The sequence below is a fragment of the Megalobrama amblycephala genome, linkage group LG4, assembly GCF_018812025.1.
Source record: "Megalobrama amblycephala isolate DHTTF-2021 linkage group LG4, ASM1881202v1, whole genome shotgun sequence".
Classification (NCBI taxonomy): Eukaryota; Metazoa; Chordata; class Actinopteri; order Cypriniformes; family Xenocyprididae; genus Megalobrama; species Megalobrama amblycephala.
Genome location: NC_063047.1, coordinates 10,719,136 through 10,744,666, shown reverse-complemented (window position 1 = coordinate 10,744,666; position 25,531 = coordinate 10,719,136). Strand labels below are relative to the sequence as shown.

The 25,531-nt window shown below is 34.9% G+C and overlaps 1 protein-coding gene across 2 annotated transcripts; it reads left to right on the top strand.

Moving 5' to 3' along the window:
- Window positions 1-131: 131 nt before the first annotated feature.
- arap1a (ArfGAP with RhoGAP domain, ankyrin repeat and PH domain 1a) lies at window positions 132-25,469 on the top strand. Of its 2 annotated transcripts, XM_048187429.1 has the most exons (29): window positions 132-833; window positions 1,965-2,000; window positions 4,465-4,550; window positions 4,695-4,796; window positions 4,895-4,964; window positions 7,039-7,159; window positions 7,281-7,477; window positions 7,563-7,672; window positions 9,205-9,404; window positions 9,502-9,587; window positions 9,708-9,890; window positions 9,987-10,161; window positions 10,248-10,355; window positions 10,634-10,769; window positions 10,868-10,970; window positions 12,301-12,475; window positions 12,566-12,775; window positions 18,044-18,259; window positions 18,367-18,472; window positions 18,695-18,842; window positions 20,401-20,469; window positions 20,642-20,725; window positions 20,803-20,920; window positions 21,344-21,457; window positions 22,435-22,565; window positions 22,699-22,781; window positions 23,241-23,276; window positions 24,914-24,977; window positions 25,114-25,469. In XM_048187429.1, exons 2-29 carry the CDS (start codon window positions 1,989-1,991, stop codon window positions 25,141-25,143), a joined length of 3,273 nt encoding a protein of 1,090 aa, XP_048043386.1. In that variant the 5' UTR covers window positions 132-833; window positions 1,965-1,988; the 3' UTR covers window positions 25,144-25,469. The 2 variants fall into 2 exon arrangements, 1 of the variants encoding a protein (XP_048043386.1); XR_007184518.1 differs by lacking the exons at window positions 23,241-23,276; window positions 24,914-24,977; window positions 25,114-25,469 and having other exon boundaries at window positions 21,344-21,449; window positions 22,699-22,715.
- The last annotated feature ends 62 nt before the right edge of the window (window positions 25,470-25,531 follow it).

Here is a 25,531-nt window from a genome sequence, read left to right as displayed (position 1 = left end):
TGCGCATATTACTGCAGTGCAACAACAACATGCGCATATTGCTGCAGTGCATTTCGTGCAACTCGACTCGAGCTGACTTCCTCTGACTAAAAACGCGCTAAACCACTCAGAATACCACATTTTCATGCACAGTCTAATTGCCTTTCTTACTTGCAAAAACATATTTGCCACCTTAAAAAGTTAACACTTGAATTGTGGTAAAATGTGAACTGGAACTGATATTGTTCATAAAGTCATATGAAACTGTTAAAAGTCAATCAGAACTCTAATGCAGCCATTAGAGGGCAGTAAGTAAGCTACTACGAACTGCAGATGCTACTGTAGAGAATGCATTGCACACATACGCAATCAGTAACGTAAACAAATCTAAATCTACATTCAGTTTCTCAGCAGTGGCTTACGAATGTTCTAATGCGAGAATGTTCCAGTGTGAGAGAATTCTCCTTAAAAATTCTGAATTCCTCTAGGAACCCATATTCAGAAGTAGCTTATCCAACTTTGTGCACGTCCACGTGTATGTATAGACCTTAATTCAAAGATTACAAAAAAAAAAAATTCAATTTCAGAAATTCAAAATGAATAAGCTTCCTTCAGTTTCCAAAAGCAATACGTCTGGCCAACAAATGGTGAGATTTTTTGTAGCTGAACTAACACAGGATTTAAAGAACAGTTCTTTTGAAGCGAAATTAATAGTTTTTATAGTTATCTGAGGAATTGCAGGAATGGTCCTGTCACAGAGTCAACTTCCTCTTTCAAAACAGCTGTGTGTGCGCGCGTATATAATAAATGCCTTGTAATGCAGTTGGGCTTGGCACAGATTTGGCTGCACACAGGTAATTTATGCTCTTCTTTTCTCTGTTACTAACATCCTAAACTGTAGCACAGATATAAGAGAGCAATAACAGTAATGATAGTAATGAGGATGATTATATAACACTAAAGATGTGCTGTTTTGAAATTGGATACGTGTGTGTGTGTGTGTGTGTGTGTGTGTGCGTGTTTTACATCAAATGTTTCTTACACACTTGTAAGTAAACAGTTCAGTAGTTTAGATTTATAAAATGTTAATACTCTGGTTGTGATATTTGACCAATATCTGATATTAAACTCACCTTTATTTCTATAAAAAAATTAAATCAAAATATGAGTGTGTATTTTGTGTACATTTTTGTAAACAGTCATGTGTAGGTAGACTGTTTTAGTTATGACCTTAGTTTTTGTGTATTTGTGTGTGTGTGTATTTTAATGTGTGTGTTTTAGCACACAAGCTGAATGGCCAGAACATGTTTTAGTTATTATATTGGTTTCATGAAGAACACCAATCTGAGCTTACTTCCCTTACTTAACCACAGTGAAGAAGAGCATTATTGTGTGACCTGAACGGACTATTGTTACTATTGTTACTTCTGACTATGTTTCAAAGGTTGTGTGTTTTTAATATGTGAGCTGTGGAACTTTTAGAAATGCTGTGCATCAGGTTTGGTGGCTTCATTGTGTGTGTTACAGTAAATTGGGTTGAGGCGGAAGAGATGTTTTTGTATTTCTGTAATTAGGGTCATAGCCTTACATCAGGGTTGATAGGATCATATGATTGGCTATAGGTCATACAGTATGCTAAGCATTCTCCAGATTGTTGTTTTTTTTTCATTTGTGTAAAGTGGGTCGAACATTTTCCTTATTACAACTCAAAACTAATGATAAAAATAATTATCGTGAATAATATAATGAAGACATCCAGACAGCTTTGTTTTAGAGACCCTTAATTATATAGTTTATTTTTCATTAACAAATTTCAAATCAGGAAATGTCAAGACTCAAGAAACTGTGCCAGGAAAAATCTGATCCCCCTGTATTTCCAATATGTTAAAGAAACCACATGTTGTTCATTTGTTCTTTATTGTTTTTATTGGTTTATTGACTCATTTCAATAATTAATTTATTCATGTGTTCTGTGTCCTTCAAAGGTACACACACCACATTTCCAGAACATGGCATTAAAGGTAAATTTTGTGTCTGTGAGTGTATATGGTGTCTATGTGACAGCTGTTAAATAGTCATTCTATTGGGCCTGTATGTTAGAGAAGCTGTGCCATCAAGCTGCAATGTGCTTCATTTCTAGTTATGATTATCTTGTACTGCACAAAATTCTTGCTGAATATACACTACAGTTCAAAAGTTTGGGGTTGGTACATTTTTTTTTATGTTTTTGGAGAAAGTATCTTATGTTCTTAAAGACTGCTTGTATTTGCTTAAAAATACAGTAATATTGTGAAATATTATTGCAATTTAAAATGACTGTTTTCTATTTGGATTTATTATAAAATGTAATTTATTCCTGTGTTGGCAAAGCTGAATTTTCAGCATCATTACTCCAGTCTTCAGTGTTACATGATCCTTCAGAAATCATTCTAATTTTTTAAATGGTGATAGGAAACTGGTTAGAGATAAATGAAGGAATTTAGGAGTCAAATAAAGAAAGCTATAAGCCAGCATATAAGGACAAGACTTAAAATCGATTATATACAGGCAATGCTAAGAAGGCATGAGAAGGGCTTAATAGTATTATGGAAAGAGAGAAGAGGAAACAAGGTGCACTTTCTGAAGAAGATTTAAATGTTTTCTTTACTAGGTTTGATAGGGGGGAATATACTACCGAATGTGAGAGAATATGTCTTAATATTCTGGCATATGAGCCTATTAAGCTTAAGGAATATAAAAATAGCAGCAACTCTTGCTAGCATTAAACCAAATAAAGCACCTGGCCCAGATGGGCTAAAGGGTCGTGTGTTAAAAGACTGTGCTTTTCAACTAACTGGTGTCCTTACCTGATTGTTCCGGCTCTTGTTAAATTGTAAGGTGGTTCCAAATTCATGGAAAGAAACAAAGATTGTTCCAGTACCTAAAATATCTAATGCCAATAAGTTAAAAGATTTTAGACCATCCATGTTGGGTAAATGTATGGAACGAGTATTAACAAGGCATATTTGGAAAAGTGTGGTTAAAGATTTGGACCCCCTTCAATTTACCTGCTATTATGACCTTATGTGATTTTGTAGCTGAACACATTCAGCATACTACAAACTACGTTAGAATTTTATTTATAGATTTTAGTTCAGCTTTTAATTCGATTCGGATTGATATTCTTTTGCAAAGATTAATTAATTTAGGAGTGAATGGTGATCTTATTTGGTGGATTAAAGGCTTTCTTTTAAATCGTCCTCAAAGAATAGTTGGTAATGATATGGTGTCAAAGACAATCATTGTAAATACAGGACTTCCACAAGGAACTATTTTATCACCCTTACTTTTTTGTTGTATACAAATGAATTTAAGATCCAGGATTCGCGGACGATATGGCACTTTGTTGGCCGGTTGAGTAAAGCTGGAACAGAGCGAGATACGCTGTATTATAATTACATAAATTTGCTTCAAAACTGGTGTAAAGTGAGTTCACTGGAGATAAATATGAATAAAACCAAGGAATTGATCATTAGTAGGAATAAAGTAGATTTTATTGAAGGGTTACAACCTTTGATACTTATGGATATCAAATAGAGATGGTGTGAAGTTTTAAATATTTAGGAACATTTGCTGGAAATGTTGAGGATGTTTTTAAAAAAAGCAATGCAGAGATTATATCTTATTAGGAGGTTACAACATTCTGGTGTGAGTCAACATATTTTAGAGATGGTTTATAAGAATCTTGTTGAGAGTGTTATGTTTTAATATGACTATGTGATATGGACTATTGCCAGTTAAAGAAAAGCAAAAACTGTGTCGAGTAGTTAAAATTGCTTGTGCAATTGTAGGACAACCACAAAGACAATTGAATGAAATCTATCGAACAAGAGTCAAACAAAAAGCACAGGTTATTATTGAAGATTGTTCTCATCTCTTGAATATTAAATTTCAGCTTTTACCATTAAAAAGTTGTTTTAGGCAACCTCAAGCAAGGAAAAAGGTGTATCAAATGTCATTTGTGCCAACTGCCATTAGAATATTAAATACTGGGATCTGAGTGTGAGGGGTGATTGTGTTACTTGTTGTCTTTTATGTGATTTGTGTGATGATATTGAATGCATTTTTGTGGTGAAGCCCAAGACAAATTTCCACTTGTGGACTATGAAGTGTCTAGCTAACTAACTAAATATGCTGATTTGCTGCTCAAGAAACATTTATTAATGTTGAAAACACTTAATATTTTTGTGGAAACCGTGATACATTTTTTCTCAGGATTCTTTGATGAATAAAACATTAAAAGAACAGCATTCATTTGAAATGGAATTTTTTGTAACATTATTAAAGTCTTTCTTGTCACCTTTGATGACACTTTTGATTTAAATTTAAATCAATTTAATGCATACTTAATGAATAAAAGTATTTTCCTATTCTTACTGACCCCAAACTTTGAAACAATGGTGTATTCATTTATCATTTTCAACAACAGTTGTTTGTCTTCCACAGGAGGATCTATTGCGAGATATGCAGAAGTGTTTCATCAACCTGAAAGTCGAAGAAGATAAAAAAGAGACAATCATTCAGAGAGAACGGTGTGTGCATGAAGCGCAAAAAATAAAAAATAAATAAATAATTATGTGGATAATGTTATTTTGTTTTGTGTGTTTACGTGAGGCTTCAGTGTAAGAGAAATTAGAATTATTCTGTTGTATTAATACAGTGTTTGTTTATGTTAGTGAGGACAGTATTGATATCCGATGTACAGAGTTTCCTGATTTCTCAGAGGAGTTCCATCAGATTGTTAAAGCTGGCTGGCTGGAGAAAACTCCTCCGAAAGGGTAAGAATGGAGACTCTATTTTGAAATCCTATGGTTTTATTTATATTTATAATTGCTATATTAATTAAAGTGTCTTATAATTGTGTTTGTAATTTCAGTGGAAAGATTTACCAGCGTCGATGGGTGCAGCTGGATTCAGAATATATTAGATATTTTCAATCCGTCAAGGTAAAACAAATGAATAAATCAGTCAGTCAGTTTTTTTCTCTATCCATACATCCATTTTGTAATCTTGTGAGTAAATACTTTACCATATCCTCCTGGAAATCAAGAAGGAACTTAAAGTCTTGAATAACATTAAGATCCTTCCATTCAGATTAAATATATAGATTTCCTTGTTCATCACATACTTTCCTTTTCTTCTAGAACTACAATAAAAAGTCCTGCCTTGTTTTATTTACTTTAAGGAAGTTATGTATTTACTGTAAAAACTTAATAACCCAAGAAATGATTGGAATGGAGAGAGGGGATGATGATCATTACTAAATGATGACACACTAAAAACAAGAGGGTATGAAAGCTGGAATGTATACCCGCCTTTTGGTTTTGGTCACAAAGATTAAATCTAGACTTTTAGAATTTAGAATGTCCATTCATTTTTCTGATGTTTTTAGAAACCTTAGCACTTACAGTGTTCGAAGTGAGACTGTAAAAATAAAAAGATAAGAGATAATAATCAAAATAATAATTATCAAGAATGGCATTTTTATTATATTTTATTATAATTGTTACTACAACTGTATAAGTGCTCTATAACTCTGTCAATTTTGGCCGATACTGATTATCTGGTAATTATTTTCATATAACCATTAAATGGCCAGTCTTAAAATTACACTGTTTTGTTTAACTAAATAAAATAAAAAAACACTATAAACTAAAATATAATTAAAGGTGCCCAAGAATGTTCTTTCACAAGATGTAATATAAGTCTAAGGTGTCTCCTGAATGTGTCTGTGAAGTTTCAGCTCAAAATACCCCATAGATTTTTTTAAATTAATCTTTTTAACTGCCTATTTTGGGGCATCATTAACAATGCACTGATTTACACTTGGCGCCGCCACATGAGCTGTAGACTATATTACAGCACATTAACAAAGTTCACACAGCTAATATAACCCTCAAATGGATCTTTACAAGATGTTCGTCATGCATGCTGCATGCATGCTTCGAATTATGTGAGTAAAGTATTTATTTGGATGTTAAAGTTTTATTCTGAGTGAATTTGAGGCTGTCCTCCGTGGCTAACGGCTATTGCTACACTGTTGGAGAGATTTAACGTTATAAAGAATGAAGTTGTGTTTATGCATTATACAGACTGCAAGTGTTTAAAAAATGAAAATAGCGACGGCTCTTGTCCCTGTGAATACAGTAAGAAACGATGGTAACTTTAACCTCATTTAACAGTACATTAGCAACATGCTAACAAAACTTTTAGAAAGACAATTTACAAATATCACTAAAAATATCATGCTCTCATGGATCATGTCGGTTATTATTGCTCCATCTGCCATTTTTCGCTGTTGTTCTTGCTTACCTAGTCTGATGATTCGGCTGTGTGCAGCTCCAGACATTAACTGGCTGCCCTTGTCTAATGCCTTTTATAATGTTGGGAACATCATGGGCTGGCATTATGCAAATATTGGGGCGTACACCCCGACTGTTACGTAACAGTTGGTGTTATGTTGAGATTCGCCTGTTCTTCAGAGGTCGTTTAAACAAATGAGATTTATATAAGAAGGAGGAAACAATGGGGTTTGAGACTCACTGTATGTCTCTTCCATGTACTGAACTCTTGTTATTTAACTATGCCAAGGTAAATTCAATTTTTGAATCAAGGGCACCTTTAAAAAAAAACTGTTTACCACCACATTAGAATGTACAATATGAAAAATGTATATTCATTTTGAGATTTGCTAAAGATTAATAGTGTTTACATTTGTGTTTTTAAAAATGTACTCAATACACAGCAATAGATGGTAAATAAGGGGAACAATTAAAGTCCAAATATACTATATATGTATCCCTGATCTGTTTTGTTTTTGTATGTAGTTATTGCATATAGCATTTATGTTAATGTTTACAGTATAGCAGTGTTCATTGTGTGCCTTTATTGTTCTGCTTGCAGACCCTGTGAAACAACATTTCATTGCACTTTGACTGGAATGAGTGACAATAAACTTGACTCAACTGTAATACAGAGTGTTAAAGAATTTCTCTCTCTGTGTGTGTGTGTGTGTGACAGGAGGTGTACTCTAAAAGGATGGTGTCTCTGGGATCTGTCGATAAGGTGGTCAGTGTGGGAGATTTGCGATTTGAGCTCCACAATCAGAGTCGAACTTTCCTGTTTCGAGCAGAAAGCACTCGTGCGTATTCGTCACTGTTTTCTCCTGAACACCTTGCAGAATATCTCTAACACATCTTTGTTTTTACATTCAGGCTGTGAATGACTTTCACACATTTTATATTGCTTGTATATTTTCACAGAGGAAAGAAATGACTGGGTGTGTTGCCTTGAAAAGATTCTGAGCGATCGCAAAAATAGTCTGGAGCCCCGGAATCTGTTCTTTAAGAACGGAAGTGTGAATAGTATTTTCGAGGGCTACCTGGAGATGTTGTCGCCACGCAACAAAGTCTACACAGTTATCAGCAGGGACAAACTGTTCCTCTTCAGGAGCCACGAGGTGTGAATCTGAATGTGAATAATTGACTTTCTAAATGTTTTGTTGGGTTTATTTGATAGATTAGTTGTGTGTGTTTTGTATATAGGAATATTTTCAGGGTGTAGGCATCACTGACATAGACATGCGAATGGCCAGTGTGAGAGATGGAGAAAACAAGCGCTCTTTCACGCTCACCACTCCATACAGAACGTTCAGGTAAACACTGCAAATTTTCACTTTTTGCACATAAAAATGGGAAGCATTTGTTCAACAGTGTTATTTTAGTATTTTTTATATACTATTATAGTTTTTATGAATCTTTTTAATAAGCTTTTATTTTTATATTTTCAAGTTTCAAGTTTTTTCAAAAAATATTTGTATCAGGCCTGGCGCCACGGACGGGAACCCCCAACCCCACACACACCCTCCCCCCGGACCACAATTTTATTTCATTATTGGTTTAGTGAGATTTATACACTACCGTTCAAAAGTTTGGGGTCAGTAAGATTTTTTAATGTTTTAAAAGAAGTATCTTCTACTCACCAAGCCTGCATTTATTTGATTAAAAATACAAACAAAAACAGTAATATTGTGAAATATTATTCCAATTTAAAACAGCTGTTTTCTATGTCAGTATACAGTAAAGTGTAATTTATTCCTGTGATGGCAAAGCTGAATTTTCAGCATCATTACTTCAGTCTTCAGTGTCACGTGATCCTTCAGAAACCAATCTAATATGATGATTTGATGCTCAAGAAACATTTATGATTATTATCAATGTTGAAAACAGTTTTTTATTTCATGATGCTATGATGAATAGAAAGTTCAAAAGAACAGTATTTGTCTGAAATCTAAATCTTTTGTAACATTATACACTACCGTTCAAAAGTTTGGGGTCAGTAAGAATTTTAATTTTATTTTTGGGGGATAGAAATAAAATTAATCAATACTTTTATTCATCAAGTTAAACTGATCAGACAATTATAATGTTAGAAAATATTCTATTTTAAATAAATGCTGTTCTTTTGAACTTTCTATTCATCGAAGAATTTTGAAAAAAAATTGTACACAACTGTTTTCAACATTGATAATAATAATGAATGTTTCTGGAGCATCAAATCATCATATTAGATTGATTTCTGAAGGATCATGTGACACTGAAGACTGGAGTAATGATGCTGAAAATTCAGCTTTGATCACAGGAAAAACTTTACTGTATATTGACATAGAAAACAGCTGTTTTGAATTGGAATAATATTTCACAATATTACTGTTTTTGTTTGTATTTTTAATCAAATAAATGCAGGCTTGGTGAGCAGAAGATACTTCTTTTAAAACATTAAAAAATCTTACTGACCCTAAACTTTTGAACGGTAGTGTACACGAAACAGGTGAACAAACAGCCAATGTAACAAGGAAAACTGGTTTTAAGTATTTTTACTGGAACACTGATTAGGAATATTGTTTTTTTTAGTGTGTACCATTCAGAGAACATAGTTTTGTTTTGAGAGGAACAATGCAGTGTCATAGTTTTCTTCAAACAAATCTACAGAACTATGAATGTCACAAACAATGTGCTTTACATATGAAGGTCCATCAAGGCTTCAAGGATGGCATTTTACATAACTTTAATCAGTGTTTTTTTATTTTTTTATTTGACTTGATTAAGCAAAACGATAAAACTGTGAGCTCACTACATCAATTAAAAACTGCTTTAATTTCATTTGCTTCTTTCTCTCTGTTTGTAGTTTTGTGGTGAATTCAGAGACTGAGAAGGTGAAATGGTGTGAGTTACTTAATGAATGTGTGAGTCGCTCTCTGTCATGTGATGGAGTATGTGAGAGCATTTGGCGCGTGCCAGCAAACCGTTTTTGTGCGGACTGCAGCTCTTCGATGCCGGAGTGGGCGTCAATCAATCTGTGTGTTCTGCTGTGTGAAAAATGTGCAGGTACACACAAACACTAACACAAATATTAACAAATGACAGCAGCTATATGTACTGTTTATGTCTGCTCATAAATGTGTACACATTTGTGTGATAACAGGCGTGCACAGAAGCCTGGGCCAGAACGTGTCAAAGGTTCGCAGTCTGAAGCTGGATGAACGAGTGTGGACTGATGACCTCATCAGGGTACAATGGATGTGATGCATCCTTACTATATGCTGCCTCAGTTATATTCATGCTTTAGCAGTTGCAGTTGTGCCTTTCTCATTCTGTATGATGTCTGATAATCTCATTTTTCATTATCAGGTTTTTCTGCTGCTGGGTAACGGCAAAGCAAATCAGTTCTGGGGAGCGAATATTCCCCCGAGTGAAAGTCTCTGTGTGAACGCTAACAGCGAGCAACGTCTTCAGCACATCACAGCAAAATACAAGGATGGAAAATATCGTAAATACCACATACTCTTTGGCCAACAGGAGGCGCTCAACAAAGTTAGTCAATTTGATTAAAATGCCAAATAAATGGCACTAAATGCCCATCAAATGAATGTTCTCTTCTCTCATGTCTGGTTTTTCTGGGTTTCTTAGGCTCTGTGTTCAGCGGTGCAATTTGCTGATTTGTTGGAGACTCTCTCGCTGTTGAATTGTGGGGCGGATATCAACTGCCACACTGGTATCCCACAATTCCCTTCTCCACTGTCTCTGGCCAAACACAGTGGCCAAACAGTACAAGCGGAGCTACTTATGCAGAACTTGAACTCAGGTGCACATGTGTTTAGATACACAGGTTCAGAAGTTTCATGGGTTCAGCTTTTTTGGCAAAACTCATCTTGTTTTGTTCTTCATCAGAGACTTTTACGCCAGTGGTTAAAGATGTGTCCATTCGATCCCATTCTGGCAACCTTTTTAAGACCGCCTCATCAGCTCGGGCAATCACAGACCACAAAACCAAAGCAGGTGTGTGGAGCACTAGTAGATTTATAGGTTTAGTAAATTGCTGTATGATGACTGGCCAATAAATCTCAATGATAGCCTTGTGTGTTTGTGAGGATGTGCTTGACTTCCAACATTAAACTAAAATTAGTCTTTCATATCATGAAAAGTCATGAATTAACATTTATAATTACTTTATAAAGGTTCATATTAGGACATTTTCAAATGTAATGGCCTACTGTAGGCTTTAGAAATCTACAAGTTTTCATGGCGAATGTGTGTGTGTTTGTTTGTTTGTGTAGATTTCTCTCAGCGTTGGTGCTGTCTTGGTGATGGAATGTTTAGCTACTTTAAGAATGAACATAGCCACAACAAGTGTGGTGGCATGAAGATCAGTGAAATCATCTGCCTCTCTGTCAACAGCCCAGGGAAACATGGGTAATAAACCCTCACCTTCAACCTTAATTGAGTTTACATTTATCACATGAATCTCTTTGTGCACCATATTTATCATGTCATCTCTGATTGGCTGGCAGCTATGAGCACACCTTTGAGCTGTACTCTGAGGAGGGGAGAGTCTACCTGTTTGGAACCGATGATGGCAGCATTGCCAAGAACTGGATTCGGGCTATTGCCATGGTGATCAACTTTTTTTTTCTTTTTTCTTTTCTTTTTTTACCATAGTTTGTTTTGAAGATACCATATTGTGAGGTCAAACAAGAGCTGTAGAGTTAACATTAAGCCGTAAAGACATTTATAATGTTATAAAGATTTCACAGTTTATACAAAAATATTAAGCAGCACAACTGTTTTCAACATTAAAGGATTAGTTCACTTTCAGATTAAAATTTCCTGATAATTTACTCATTCCCATGTCATCCAAGATGTCCATGTCCTTCTTTCTTCAAGTCGAAAAGAAATTAAGGTTTTTGATGAAAACATTCCAGGATTTTTCTCCATATAGTGGACTTCAATGGACTCCAAACGGTTAAAGGTCAAAATTACAGTTTCAGTCCAGCTTCAAAACATTCCACACAATCCCAGGCGAGGAATAAGGGTCTTATCTAGAAAAACCATCGCTCATTTTCTAAATAAAATAAAATATATAAATATGTTTTAATCATAAATGCTCATCTTGAACTAGCTCTCTTCTTCTCTATTAGAATTCCAGCTGTGTAGATGCTGCTAAGTGTATTACTGCCCTTTGAACTAATTGTTATATACTTGCACTAGCATATTGTATATGACAATTTAGTTCAAACTTTGACCTGTGGAGGGCAGTAATACACTTAGCAGGGTCTACAATGCCGTAATTCAAATAGAGAAGAAGAAGAGAGCTAGTTCAAGATGAGCATTTATGATTAAAACGTATATAAATTTTAATTTTTTTTTTTAGAAAATGAGCGATGGTTTCTCTAGATAAGACCCTTATTTCTGGGATCGCTGTAAACTGTAATTTTGACCTTCAACCATTTGGGCTCCATTGAAGTCCACTATATGGAGAAAAATCCTGAAATGTTTTCATCAAAAACCTTAATTTCATTTCAAATGAAGAAAGAAGGACATGGACATCTTGGATGACATGGGGGTGAGTAAATTATCAGAAAATTTTAATTTGAAAGTGAACTAATCCTTTAATAATAATAACGTTATAATAATCCAAAGTCATTTTAATTTGGAATATTAAATAATAATCCAAATAATAATAATAATAATCCAAACAATAATCCAATAATAATCCAAAGTCATTTTAATTTGGAATATTTCACAATATTACTGTTTTTACTGTATTTTTATCAAATAAATGCAGCCTTTCTAAATGTTTATCTCTACTTCCTTGCAGTTTTCCTTTCATTGTTCTATAAAGCTGCTTTATATGCAAATATCATCATGAAATAAAATGTTTCTCTTATATTCTAATATATTGGCATAGGAGACAAATAAACTGACCCACTTCCTTCTCATACAGTCTGTGCTGCCTCCTGCACTGTTTGATGTGTGTGGAAACTGTGATCGCCTGGGTCGTCTGCGCTGCACCGAGGGCAGCAATGGCATTGGTTGGTTTTGCCTCAGCGGTTTCAAACTGCAGGTTTTACTGAAAGACAACGTACAAACAATCGACCTGCGCAAGCTGCTCACACTCAGTGAGTTACAGCACACCCACACAAACATGTGCTGATCTGAGACAATATGAAAATGTATATTTCCTATATGTTATGCGTGTGTGTACGTAGCTCTCTGTGACAGTTCTGGCTCTATGGTGCTGGTGTGGCGGGGTGGACCCCTGCATTTGCTGGCTGACCGCAGGCCTCATTTTGTGGGCTGGCAGACCTACATTCAGCAGAAATCTGGTGCTGGAGATCAGCCACTATCCCAGCAGCAGCTCACTGACCTGGGTGTCCCCGTGACTATTGACCGCTGCCTGGACTATGTAACATGTTATGGTATATAAACACACATTCACATTTCAGAAGAAAGCACAAACATTCTGTTATAGAAATGTAAAATTACAGCTGAACTAAATTTTTAATTTTTATAAAGTAAAACTGAGAGAGCCACAATGCTACACTGCTGTTGTTGATGCCGGAATGTTGCTATGGAGGTGTTCTTTGAATGAAAGTTGTGCTAGTCTATTCTTTCCCTATTATGGTGTATATTTGAGTGATGTATATCTATATTTCTTGTAGTCCTACCCTACAAGAAAAAATGTAGGGCAGGACTTGATTTTGTCTATTGGACAATTATTGTGTATCTCATGTGAGTGACAGGTTGACAAAACGTCATCAGAGAAGAGAAGAGATGTCGTTGCAAGAGGGAGGGAAAGTGATTTTAATTAACGATTACAAGGGCACATGAATGTAAAAAAAGAGCTTAGTGTATTATGTAGAACAGTATTGTGAGAAAAAGATGGAGTGAGCGAGTTTATTACCTGCATTCAGATTTAGCATTTTCCTTCAGTTCAGTCCTATGTTCATAATAAAAAAATCTGTTTAAATGTCCGATGTATTATCCTGTCCTTTTAACAGTTAAGGCATTTTCCCATGACTGACAGCGCTAGTCAAAGCATTTGTCAGTTGCGTCTTGTTCCGTGTTCACAACAATTCAGTCTTTTCAGTGTAAAAGTTCAAAATAAAAGTCTTTGCTGCCATCTAATGGCATAATAATGTAACTTCTGTTGCTGTTCACAGTCAGGGACAATTTTTTCCAGCGGAAGGAAAGCTTTAGTGAAAGTTTACTTCATGAAAGTTGCATTGATACATATATTTGGCTTTAAGATTTGTATGGTGTGGTAACCGCTTTGCGTCGTGCCTAACACAGCCGTGACTTATTCACGGTACAGCACAGCCTCTTGTATCTTATTGTTTACTTATAGCATACTCAACTAGATACAATTATTTTTCTTCATGCTGCCACCAAGTAAATCACAGTCCTAAAAGTAGGTAATTAGAAATTTCTAAAATAAATGCCAAGATTTTCAAAAAAAGTTGTTTTTTATATATTTATATATATAAAATATATTTTTATATATATTTAAAAAACACCTTTTTTTGAAAATCATATATATATATATATATATATATATATATATATATATATATATATATATATATATATATCTGATGTAATGCATATTTTTGAGTCATGAACAATGTTTTTATACAAGTTGTTAAATAACATTTTAAAGTGTTTAAAAACATTTTTTGACTGTTTTTATGTCAGGCGGTACAACCAAATAGTTGAATGTATATACTGTAGTTGTACCACCTGACATGGAAAGTGTACCAACCTACCCATACTTGAAATTAGCGGTTTTTACCAGTGAGAGATATACAAACCTTCACTGTTAGACATTTCAAGGGGTTTTTACAGTAACTTACTGGCAACACTGTTGCCAGTAAGTTACTGTAATTAAGATTTACAGTACTATCACCGTATTTCAGTTTTACAGTAACTACATGGTACTGTAATTATGTAATGTGGTGCAATTACTGTAAAAAACCCAGGTAATCAGTACACTACTGTAATTATTTGTCCTAAATATAGATTTCATAATTTTTATATAGAATTAATTATAGAATTAATTTAATTAAGTACTACTGAGATACAATTCACACAAAATTATTCCAAAATATCATTTTATTTTTTATTTAAAACATTGCATATATATCACAAAATAAACAGTCTGCCAATGCTGGAAAGGATGTGTTAAAAATATAAAATAACATAAAATGATGTAAAGTCAATGGTTGTTTAGCTTATTGTCAAAAAAATATTATAATTAAATATCAAAAATTACATTCATAAAACTGCAAAATATAAATAAATTTTTAAGTAGTCAAAAATGAAATGTCCAACACAGGACAAAACAGTTATTTTCTCAATCTCATTAGGTAACATGACACATAACCCCACTTTCAAAATCATTTCACTATTTCCAAAATTTGATTAATGTACACTAGTGGCCAAAAGCACTTAAGTGTCTTAATGTTTTTGAAAGAAGACTGTTCAAGAAACATTTCTTCTTATTATCAATGATCTCCTCTAAATTCATAAAAAAAAAAATAAAAAAAAATAAAAAAAAAGACAACACACTGTTTTTGTCCACCTTTGGAAATAAATGAACTTCTCCAAAGATTGTGTCCACGAACACAAATGTACTCAGTCCTTCAGAGGAGATCCCGGCTCTAACACTATATAAAAACATGAGAATGAGAGAGAGAGAATTCCATATTAGTGTCAAATAATTTTTAACCTCCATTTTTAAACTTTTTTTTTTTTTACTATAACTTAAAGGGTTAGTTCACCCAAAAATGAAAATAATGTCATTTATTACTCACCCTCATGCCGTTCCACACCCGTAAGACCTTCATTCATTTTCAGAACAAAAATTAAGATTTTAGTTGAAATCCGATGGCTCAGTGAGGCCTGCATAGCCAGCAATGACATTTCCTCTCTCAAGATCCATTAATGTACTAAAAACACATCTAAATCAGTTCATGTGAGTACAGTGGTTCAATATTAATATTATAAAGCGGCAAGAATATTTTTTGTGTGGCAAAAAAACAAAATAACGACTTATATAGTGATGGCCGATTTCAAAACACTGCTTCAGGAAGCTTCGGAGCATAATGAATCAGTGTGTCGAATCAGCGGTTCGGAGTGCCAAAGTCACGTGAATTCAGCAGTTTGATACGCGATCCGAATCATAATTTGACACAGAAGATTCATAACGCTCCGAAGCTTCCTGAAGCAGAGTTTTGAAATCGGCCATCACTAAATAAGTCGTTATTTTGTTTTTTTGCCGCACAAAAAATATTCTCATCGCTTTATAATATTAATATTGAACCACTGTACTTACATGAACTGATTTAAATATGTTTTTAGTACATTAATGGATCTTGAGAGAGGAAATGTCATTGCTGGCTATGCAGGCCTCACTAAGCCATTGGATTTCATCAAAAATATCTTAATTTGTGTTCCGAAGATAAATGAAGGTCTTACAGGTGTGGAACGACATGAGGGTGAGAAATAAATGACATTATTTTCATTTTTGGGTGAACTAACCCTTTAAGTATGTGTGTGTATATATATATATATATATATATATATATATATATATATATATATATATAGGTAACATATTTTTGTCAATAGCATATTCAAAAATTTCAGCTGAACTGTAAATTAAATTATGCCAGATTAAATTTTAATACTTACATATCCTAAATTCTGTCCAAAAATGCTGAGATCCATAGAGAGAGAGACTGCAATCGACATTTGGCCAATTTCAGCTTGTCTGCAGTGAAGGGGAAGCTGTTTAAGACAAATAAACAGTAAGACGCATGCAAGAAATCACTATGTGATGATTTTTCTCCTCCCTACAGTACTTAACCAACCTGTGCACTGATATTAGGACCTTCCTGGTCAGTCGGGACTGCAATGGTAGAGTCTTCGGCCTAATAAAAGATCAAAATAATTCAAAAGTATAAACTAAAGTTGTTTAGAATGCTAAATTTGGTATGAATGATTTTATGAGAGTTCTACTGCAGTGCTTACCTGGATAAATGTAATCTGGTGAGACATAACATAGAAAATGGTCCATCTTCTGATTGCTTCATTTGCTATGTAATAAATAAAATGTTAGACATGATGCAAAGTCACTAATTTGATCAAAAGTTAGCAAATTTATAATGCTAGCTAGTCTGCAACAGTGGATCCACTGCTTGCTTCACACATTGCTAATTCAACAATGCTAGGGACTGCATTAAATGTGCTTCAGCTATACTACTGACAATGACAATTAACTTTGTGGCCCGCAAAATTTCGCTGTGGCGCGCTTTTAAACCAGTATTACAATAACATAGGCAGAAAACATTGCTTTTGTTAGGACATTTAAGTAACAATATGATTTCAAGTAACGTTACAGCTAAACTTACCTCAGAAATCTTGCTAGTAGTCACCGGCGCTTTGGTGCAGTTGAGACCTTTAAAACACGCATACATAAATTGCAGTAAATATTAAATTCCATAATCTAACAAAATCTTTTGTCAAATGAAACGTTAACGCAGTTTACCGTGGTAAAGATTTTTTTTTACCTTGCTTGCTGGTCTCTCTCTCTCGGGGAGAAGTCTTCATGGGGTGCATCGGTACACCGGCCGCAGACTGTGGCACTGCCGCGCTGGTTCCGTCTCTACCTCGGACGCGAACGACGCGATCCAACAAAAGTCAGAACCCAATACATTCACTGTTTGCACTGAATGCTCCGTCGCGACACGACAAATCCCAGACAGAGACAGTATGATGCCCCGTTATATGTACGGTACTCAGAGTCCAAGCGCTCGCGCTATTTCTGACACAAGGTTTGCATTTTGTAAAGGTCCGGTAGCTTCAGTGTGTCCAATATAGACAGCAGCGGGCTGTTAGCGTTGTAGACACACGGTGTGAGGCGAAACATGTCAAACCAAATGTACAAAAATAGGAAAATAAAAAAACACGATGGAATGGAGCCAGAGGATCCGTTACAGCAAATACAGTAGTATACTGCAAATTTTAAAAATACAGTAAATCACTGTATGCGGTGCTTGACGTCACAGAAAATTCCCATAATGCAAAGGGAATCACAGTTATTTACTGTAAAGAGAATTAGCAGTATAATACTGGGTGATATATGGTAAATAACTGTAGAAATTACAGAAATGTCTAACAGTGTTTTTACTCTGCCACAAGGATCAATTGGGGTACTCTAGATGATACATTATCATGTTTACTGTTGTCAATTCATAATCAAAGCCATGTTTGCAGCTGTGCCACCCTGACATTTGAGAATATACAAATTGCTGGACAAAAGTTTTCAATGATCTCAAGAGTGTTAAAAAATATGAAAGTTTTCAAACCTAAAATGATGTCATAGTATTTAGTTTTTAATTTTTTATTATTAAGACACCATTTTAAATAGTTTTCTTAGTCTGTTCATTTGTTCAGATAGTTACGCTACCTGACATTTTGGGGTTTTAGTTAACAAAACATAAAATAATATGTATTATTTAAATGTATTAAATTTATTCAAACTAAATAGGTTTTATAGAATAAAGTCATATATGTCATGAATTTACCAAATTATTTTGGTAAACTTGACAGACACAAAAATATGCATGTCATGTCATTGACCCATATGCAAAACACAATCATAATGTCACTTTTATTTTTTTCAGGACTGTTGTCATCAGGAATCTACCGAAAGAGTGGCATTAATTCTCATGTGACCAAACTGCAAGAGAGGTTTCAGAGCGATGCACGAAGTGTAACGTGGTGTGAGTCTGAGTATTCTGTGGATGATGTGGCTAACACACTAAAACGATTTCTCAGAGAGGTCAAAGACGGAGTGTTTAATGGACAAGAGAACAACGACAGCTGGCTTAGAGCTGCAGGTGAATTCAAATTGGAGTAATGTAAGATGAGATGTTTAATACTGCTCAGAAAGTGGGTGTAGCCCAACACTACTGTAAGCAAGTACTTTTTATTTAACACTCTGCAGGTCTGGAGGACAGAAGTGAGAAGATTCATAGATACCAGATTCTCCTCTCAAACCTCCCAGATGTTAACAGAGAAACACTCAGAGTCCTCATACACCATCTGGTTTGGTATGTTATAGGACATGTGACCTGCTCGGATGTCTAAAAGCTACAAAGTACTAACCAAATCACTATAAAACAATAGTTTTCTTTCTGATAACCTAGAGAATCTAGGACTAGATAGGAGTGTTTAATTTTGTGACTTTACTAGTTGATCTGAATTGATCATGAGTATGTAGTTATTGTTAGTAGTACGTCAAAAAACTTGACCTGAAATTTCTGCTTTGTCAGCGTTCAGCACCTGTCTGAAGAGAATCAGATGACCTTACGAAACCTTGGTATTGTATTCGGTCCAACACTTTTTCAGACAGATGGAACAGATGCAACAGCATCTCAGGTGGTGGAGGAATTGATCCAAAACTACTGCAGCATTTTTAATGTGAGTCTGTTTTTAATGTTGGTACTAATGGTATTAGTTAGTTATATTGATGATTGTTTGATGCTACATTGCAACTTTTTTAAAATAATAATAAAAAACAAAATGTAGAAAAAAATCCTAACTATGTATTTACCCCAATATATCATTAATTAAATCATTTAAAATTTAAATAATGATTTAAATTTTAGGGTTGTTGGGACAGATTTTGCGGGAAATTGCATACATGCAGTATGTCATTCATCCATGCATGTCACATCATACCAATATGGTTTATAAAAAACAAACAAACAAAAGTTGAGAAAAATGTAAAAGGTAATTCTATTGTCACATACTATGAGTCTGTATTTAGTGTTGTGTGAATGTCTTTCCCCCCTTTATCTTTGGAGCTTTTGTCTTTGGTGCCTTTTTTTGTTTACAAGTTCTTTAATATTAATAATAATAATAAAAACAACAAACAAGAAATTCGACCATGTGTCACTGAAAACGGCCTCCAATAAATCACCCATTATAAAAACAAACAAACAAACAAAAAACACATGATTTATTTTTCCATCCGTTCTGATAAGATGTCCTGTATAAGTGTACAGCGGTGCCTCAGATCACAACTGAAATACAACCAAAACAATCTTCTTTCAAAAGATGTGTGCAGTGTTTTTTTTTTTTTTTTTTAAGTTACAGTGTGGCTTTAAAGGTGCTAAAGAGGATGTTTTGTTTTATACATTTTTGCAATATTATTTGAAACTGTCTTTACTAACTGATAAAAGACTATTTATTAGGTGCACTGAAAGGAATAATATTAATATACATCATCTGTGCATGAGATAGGGCCTTAAAAACATCAGCCAATCGTTTACGCGATCATCGCGTAAACCATTGGCCCTCTGGCTTGTCAATCACTGCTGTGACGTTCCTTGTGAGAGACATGCGCGGCTGCGCGCTCCAGTAACTTTCCACACTCCACAGGCGCCGCATGCAATGTTTTTGTCAGGAGACAGGAGTAACAAGTGCAGATTATGAGTCACCTGCGGTGAGTCCGACATAATGAATCCACGGCTTTAAGTTGAGCACACACTTAACGATTGTAAGGCCGATTATGAATGTAAATTGATACTTATGACTGATCGCGCTCAAACGCGTCCAGTCAGAGCCAGTTGCTTTCAGTCTGCGATTACAGTCGGTGTTCAAATTCCATGTGAAAGTATATAAATCTGCTTCAGGAGCAGGAAACAATCGATGTATGTTGAGCACAGTCAGAATGTTTTAGCTAGTCGTTAAATGTGTGCCCGGCTTAATAACACAGTGAATGCCCGTGGTAAACACTCGTGTTCCGATACTCGTGCACGAGTTTTGGGAGGCGTTCCCTCTAAATGAGCTGTGAAGGAGGGGGGTTGTTCTTACCCATGCGCTCATTTCAAAAACTCAGTCGACAAAAAGAACCTCTTTAGCACCTTTAATTGTATTAACTGATGCACTTATGAATTAAATATTAATTAAAAGTATTTAGAATATGCTGTTAATAAACTGAAGAATGATGACTGAAATGAAGCTTCTGTTGCAGGTCTCAGAGTCTGACCTTCAGAGGCAGCTAAACATGACGTCTGACGTCCTGAATAAACACAAGTCCCAGGTCAGAGTTCACAGGACGTCAGCATTTACAATATTATGTTAAGGGCATATGCTGTTAGTAATGAGTTATCTGCGTAAATACCTTCTCATGTTGATTTGAATCATTTAACATTATTTGAATTATTGTATTTTGGAGATCTTTGACGTTAATTGCCTAATTGATTATATTTCAGAAGTCCTTGAGTCGAACTCCATCCAGCACCATTTGTGCTGTCTACCTGGAGAAGAAGGAGGAGGGTGCAGCGGTGCTCGTTCAGGTGGACACTTAATCTTAACTGAAATGTACTTTATATGTGTGGACTACATCGACATTTTCTTTGTGTGTACTGTATAGGTTCCAGCGGATATGACGGCATTCAAGTTGGTTTCTGTTGTTCTGGAGCAAAAAGGAATTCAGAAAGCCAATGAAGAGTTCTGGAGCTGCTATGAGATTCTAGAGAAAGAGGACATGGGTGAGATTTGGTCCTATTCTGGAAGTGGCACTGATAAATAACACATGAAAATAGGAATGACCTTTCTGTTTTTTAATATTTTAGTTGTTTTTCTGATTGAGTCAGTCATTTAGTTTCATCATGATTTGCATTACTTGTATTGACACTGCTTTAGTTCTGTGTTAAGAGGCAACAATTACTAATGTCAAATACAAATATGACACCTAAATGAATCTAGATAAACAACAAACAATTGTCATCTTTTGGTCCAGTGCAATAGGGAACAATGACAACATTCTTGGCTTAAATTAAATTGCATTTTTACAACATAGCTGTTGTTTAATTTATCTAATATCTAATATTCTGTAGTACCAAAAGAAATTCAGTGGGTTGAATGTATTTATTGTATTTTGATGAGTGGGGCTTTACTTTATTTTATAATAGAGAGAACACTGCATTACCAGGAAAGAGTGCTGCCACTCTATTTCTCTCTTAGTTGTCACTGCCACCTGCTGATCAAGAGGAATCACTACATTCTTGGCATCATGAGGTACCTGGGTATGTCTCGTCACACAAACACCAATGTGTCTTTGACAGTCATTTTTATTCATCATAGAGGATAAGAAGGGTGAATAAATTCAGTGTGATACATCACAAGATATTCCAGAAATATTGAAAAATACACATATAAAATACACATTTAAATTCTCATTTACAATGGTAATGTATCTGTTTGCATTCAGAAATATTAAATAAATGAAAACTATCCGATATTGTAGGTTCTAGGATGCTTTTTAATTATACATTTTAATTTTGTAAAGAAATTCATATTTTGGCTAAATGTTTCTGTCTACAAAACCTTCATATATTTAGCCATACACATTTTGCTCAAAAATATTAAAGGTGTTCTAAGTGATGTCATGCGTTTTTAGGCCAAAACATTTTTTGTCACATACAGCAAACATCTCCTCACTATCCGCTAGCTGCCTGTCCCCTGAACACACTGTAAAAAAACGCGGTCTCTGTAGTCGCCACAAGCTCCGAAAACGGCAATAAAAACAAACTGGTGCAGCCTGGACCAAGAAACATAATAAACATGCTCCAGCCAATAACCGACAAGAATGATTTTAAATGCGCGTTCATGACTGTTTCAGGAAGCACGGAGGGGAGGGGGAGGAGGAGGAGGAGGAGGAGGGGGGAGGGTCTAGCTAGCTTCTGTTTTGTTTGACAACACTTCGAACGTCAACAGGAAGTTACTCCACCCATGATCACTTAGAGCACCTTTAAAAAGGTCACAAGAAACATTTTTATCTACACTCCAAATGAAGTGTGTCCTAACTTTTGACTGGTGGTGTAGTGTACATAATATGGTGCAATGAAGAATGCACAACAAAAGTGAATGAACAACTACAACAAACTACATCCTACATACTACTAGTAGTACATACTACTAGCCTAGTGCATTAACATTGGTTGTTGTTTTAGGAGCAGTGCAATAGTTGTTTGCTAATTTGTGTGTGTGTGGATGTGTGCAGAGAATAAGGTGAATTTGTGTAAAGATGGGCCATTGCGTGTTTGTGAGCTTAAAAGCGAAAGCAGCAGAAACTTCCACCTTCGTCATTGTGAGCTTTCTGGCAAAACTTTCAGACTGTACAAGGAACTACAGGTGCGTGTAAAAGTGTAAACAATGCAGCTGGTGTATAACTATAATACATTTATAAACATATCTAAAGCAACATATTGGCAGACTGTATAAGTGAAAACACAAAGAGAATGAAAAAATCTTTCTGTTCTTTCAGGGTTCTCAGTGCGAGAGGGAATATCCTGCCAAAGAGCTCAAGATCTATCATGGTTGCCGGAGCAAACTGCATCCACCCACCCCGTAATGAACCCAGAGCCACTAAACACAACATCTACTCCAGAGCTTATCTCACTTATAAGCAGATGAATATAAGAGATGCAAACTGCAGAAAAATTGTTACATTTGAACACATTCTTGACATTGGTCATGGCCAACAGTAATTGTTTCCAACCACACAAAAGCAGACAAATTGCATATCTGCATCTAGCATACTACATTTTCTATTTCTGCTATAGAAAGATATAGTAAAAAGAGTAGTTTGCTCTTTCAATTTCAGCTTATTTTTTTCTCAATAAGTATACTAGTTATTTTTTCCAGATATAATTACATAATACTATATACAGTACACATAAACATGAATCTGCCCTCATGAGTTTGCACCCCTGTATAACTATATAAAAGGAATATCCCTATACCTTTAACAATTTACTGAGATGCAATTTGTGGTGTGCAGTAATTTTTTATTTTTTTTCTTTACAGATGGGGACTAATGCTGATTCATGACAAGCAGCAGTGGTGAGTCTGTAGGGTTAGTGTGAGCCTATGTACATCAAACAGGGCTGTAACTAATATATCAATAGCAGATTTGCATATATTCTTCCTCAATCTTAAACTTTCACTTACATGTGGACCTCAAATATTTCCATTTAAAGTATTTAGCAGACAAATCAAGCAACATGCAACGATCTTCTATTAGATGTTTTTCGTTCTTAAAAGCACAATTTTTGATGCTGCTCTGCTGCACTTCATTATGCACCGCTCTATAAAAGAGTGCATGTCAATAATGTCAAAATGTTTCAAATAAACAATCAAATCAAAGAAGATGGGCTTTACTCTACCACAGAAGCCTAGCGTGTACTGTATGTATGTAGCAATGTGACACTTTAGCTGAAAGAGTCTGAGGAAAGATAAAAATAGCAGCTGAACTTTTTTTCCACAACATTTTATGATAGTTTTAGGAAGTGTTAGCAGGATTAGAAAATTAAAAGGTTAGTTCACCCAAAAATGAAAATAATGACATTTATTATTCACCCTCATGTTGTTCTACACCCGTAAGACCTTTTGTAACAAAGCGGGACTCATGGTAAGATCCATTTGCAGCTTTATTTAAACAGAGTTCGTAGTCAAACAGGCAAAGGTGGAACAACAGCAAACAGGAATGGCAGAGAGCAGGCAGAATCGTAGTCGAGGAACAGGCAATGGGTCAGGGCTGGCAGATAACAAACATAAATCCAAAACAGAGCAAAGGGTCCAAATGGCAGGCAGCAGAGTATCGTAAACGAGGAACAGACAGGATCAGAAACAGGCAGGCAGGCAAACAAGAATCAAGAACGCTCAGAACTTTAACAAAAGTTAACAAGACCTCGCAAAGTATGTGAGTGTGTGAATGGTTTAAATAGTCCAGATAATATGCTGCAGTGCTGTGGTGATTACTGATTGGTGAAGTGAGTGCAGGTGATTGCCAGGGAGGATTGTGGGAAATGTAGTCCGGGAATGAACGGGAACGTGACACCTTTGTTCATCTTAGAGGCTTCACTGAGCTATCGGATTTCATCAAAAATATCTTAATTTGTGTTCCGAAAATGAACGAAGGTCTTACGGGTGTGGAACGACATGAGGGTAAGTAATAAAAGACATAATTTTCATTTTTGGGTGAACTAAGCCTTTAAGTGTGAATGTCTTCATATTGTGAATGAATTTAATGAACATGGATACATAAAAGTCATTCAGTAAAAATATTATTTGCAAATAGTTCAAATGCATTACTTAGTTAAAAAAAAAAATTCTAGTTTAAAAATTTTTTTTGATTTACTATTTTTTTTCTTCTTTTTATTATCTTAAATCTCTTTAATGCCATTAAGAGGACCAGTATAGTTGTGGTTTGTTTCCCCCAATGTGACATGCATACAGCCTTGTAACAATGTACTCATTCTCAGTAAGAGCATCATATATAATATATAGTTTTGCATATCGTTTGCAAAAACTATTAATTTTATTGGACATCCTTGTTCTGACTTATTTTGTTATCATAGACAATGATTTACTAGTTAACCAGTTAGTATTTATTTTACTAATTGGCTACATCCTTTAACATTTCAATTCTACCACATCCCCATGTCCCTGCTCACCTTACTTGTCTCTTTTTCTTTAAGGTATCTGTGCTGTGAGAATGAGGATGAGTTGACTGAATGGACAGCCACATTTTACAGCATCCAGGTATAACCTCTGGCACACAAAGTCTTATTTGGTTTCTAGTTAAATATACTTATAAAATATGCAGAACAATAAACATTTAAAAATGTAACTAATTTTTATTGAACCAACTAAAAGGTTTTTCATTTCTTATTCATAGTACAATGGTGACATCTGGCCCTCCTGGTGAAATAACTTCAAAGAAGCTGATGGGTTTGATAACAGCAATTTATTCTGATGGAAGAAAAAAAAGAAAAGGAAAAAAAAAAAAAAAAAAAAAAAAAATGAAACATCACATAAAAGTGTTTCTAAACAGACAGTGCCCAGCTCAGATTCTGAATTACTATTATGATAAAAATTCCTGTATCTTTGATTCTTGTATTTTGGCATCAGTTGCCAAAACAAAGTATACTGTACCGCAATTCTGAATGTTATGTATGCTCAGTTAAGTACATAATGTTTAAAAAAAAATGCCAGTGTGTATTCAAAGAATATTAAAAATATTTTGAAGATGAAGATGAACAAAAGTCCTATGGGTTTGTAGCAACATGAAGATGAGTAAATGATGACAGAATTTT

Excerpts from the sequence above, each read along its gene's own strand:
- arap1a (XM_048187429.1), top strand. Across the intron at positions 18,843-20,400 it reads ACTACTGCAGCATTTTTAAT|GTCTCAGAGTCTGACCTTCA; the intron begins GTGAGTCTGTTT and ends CTTCTGTTGCAG. Across the intron at positions 24,978-25,113 it reads CCACATTTTACAGCATCCAG|TACAATGGTGACATCTGGCC; the intron begins GTATAACCTCTG and ends TCTTATTCATAG.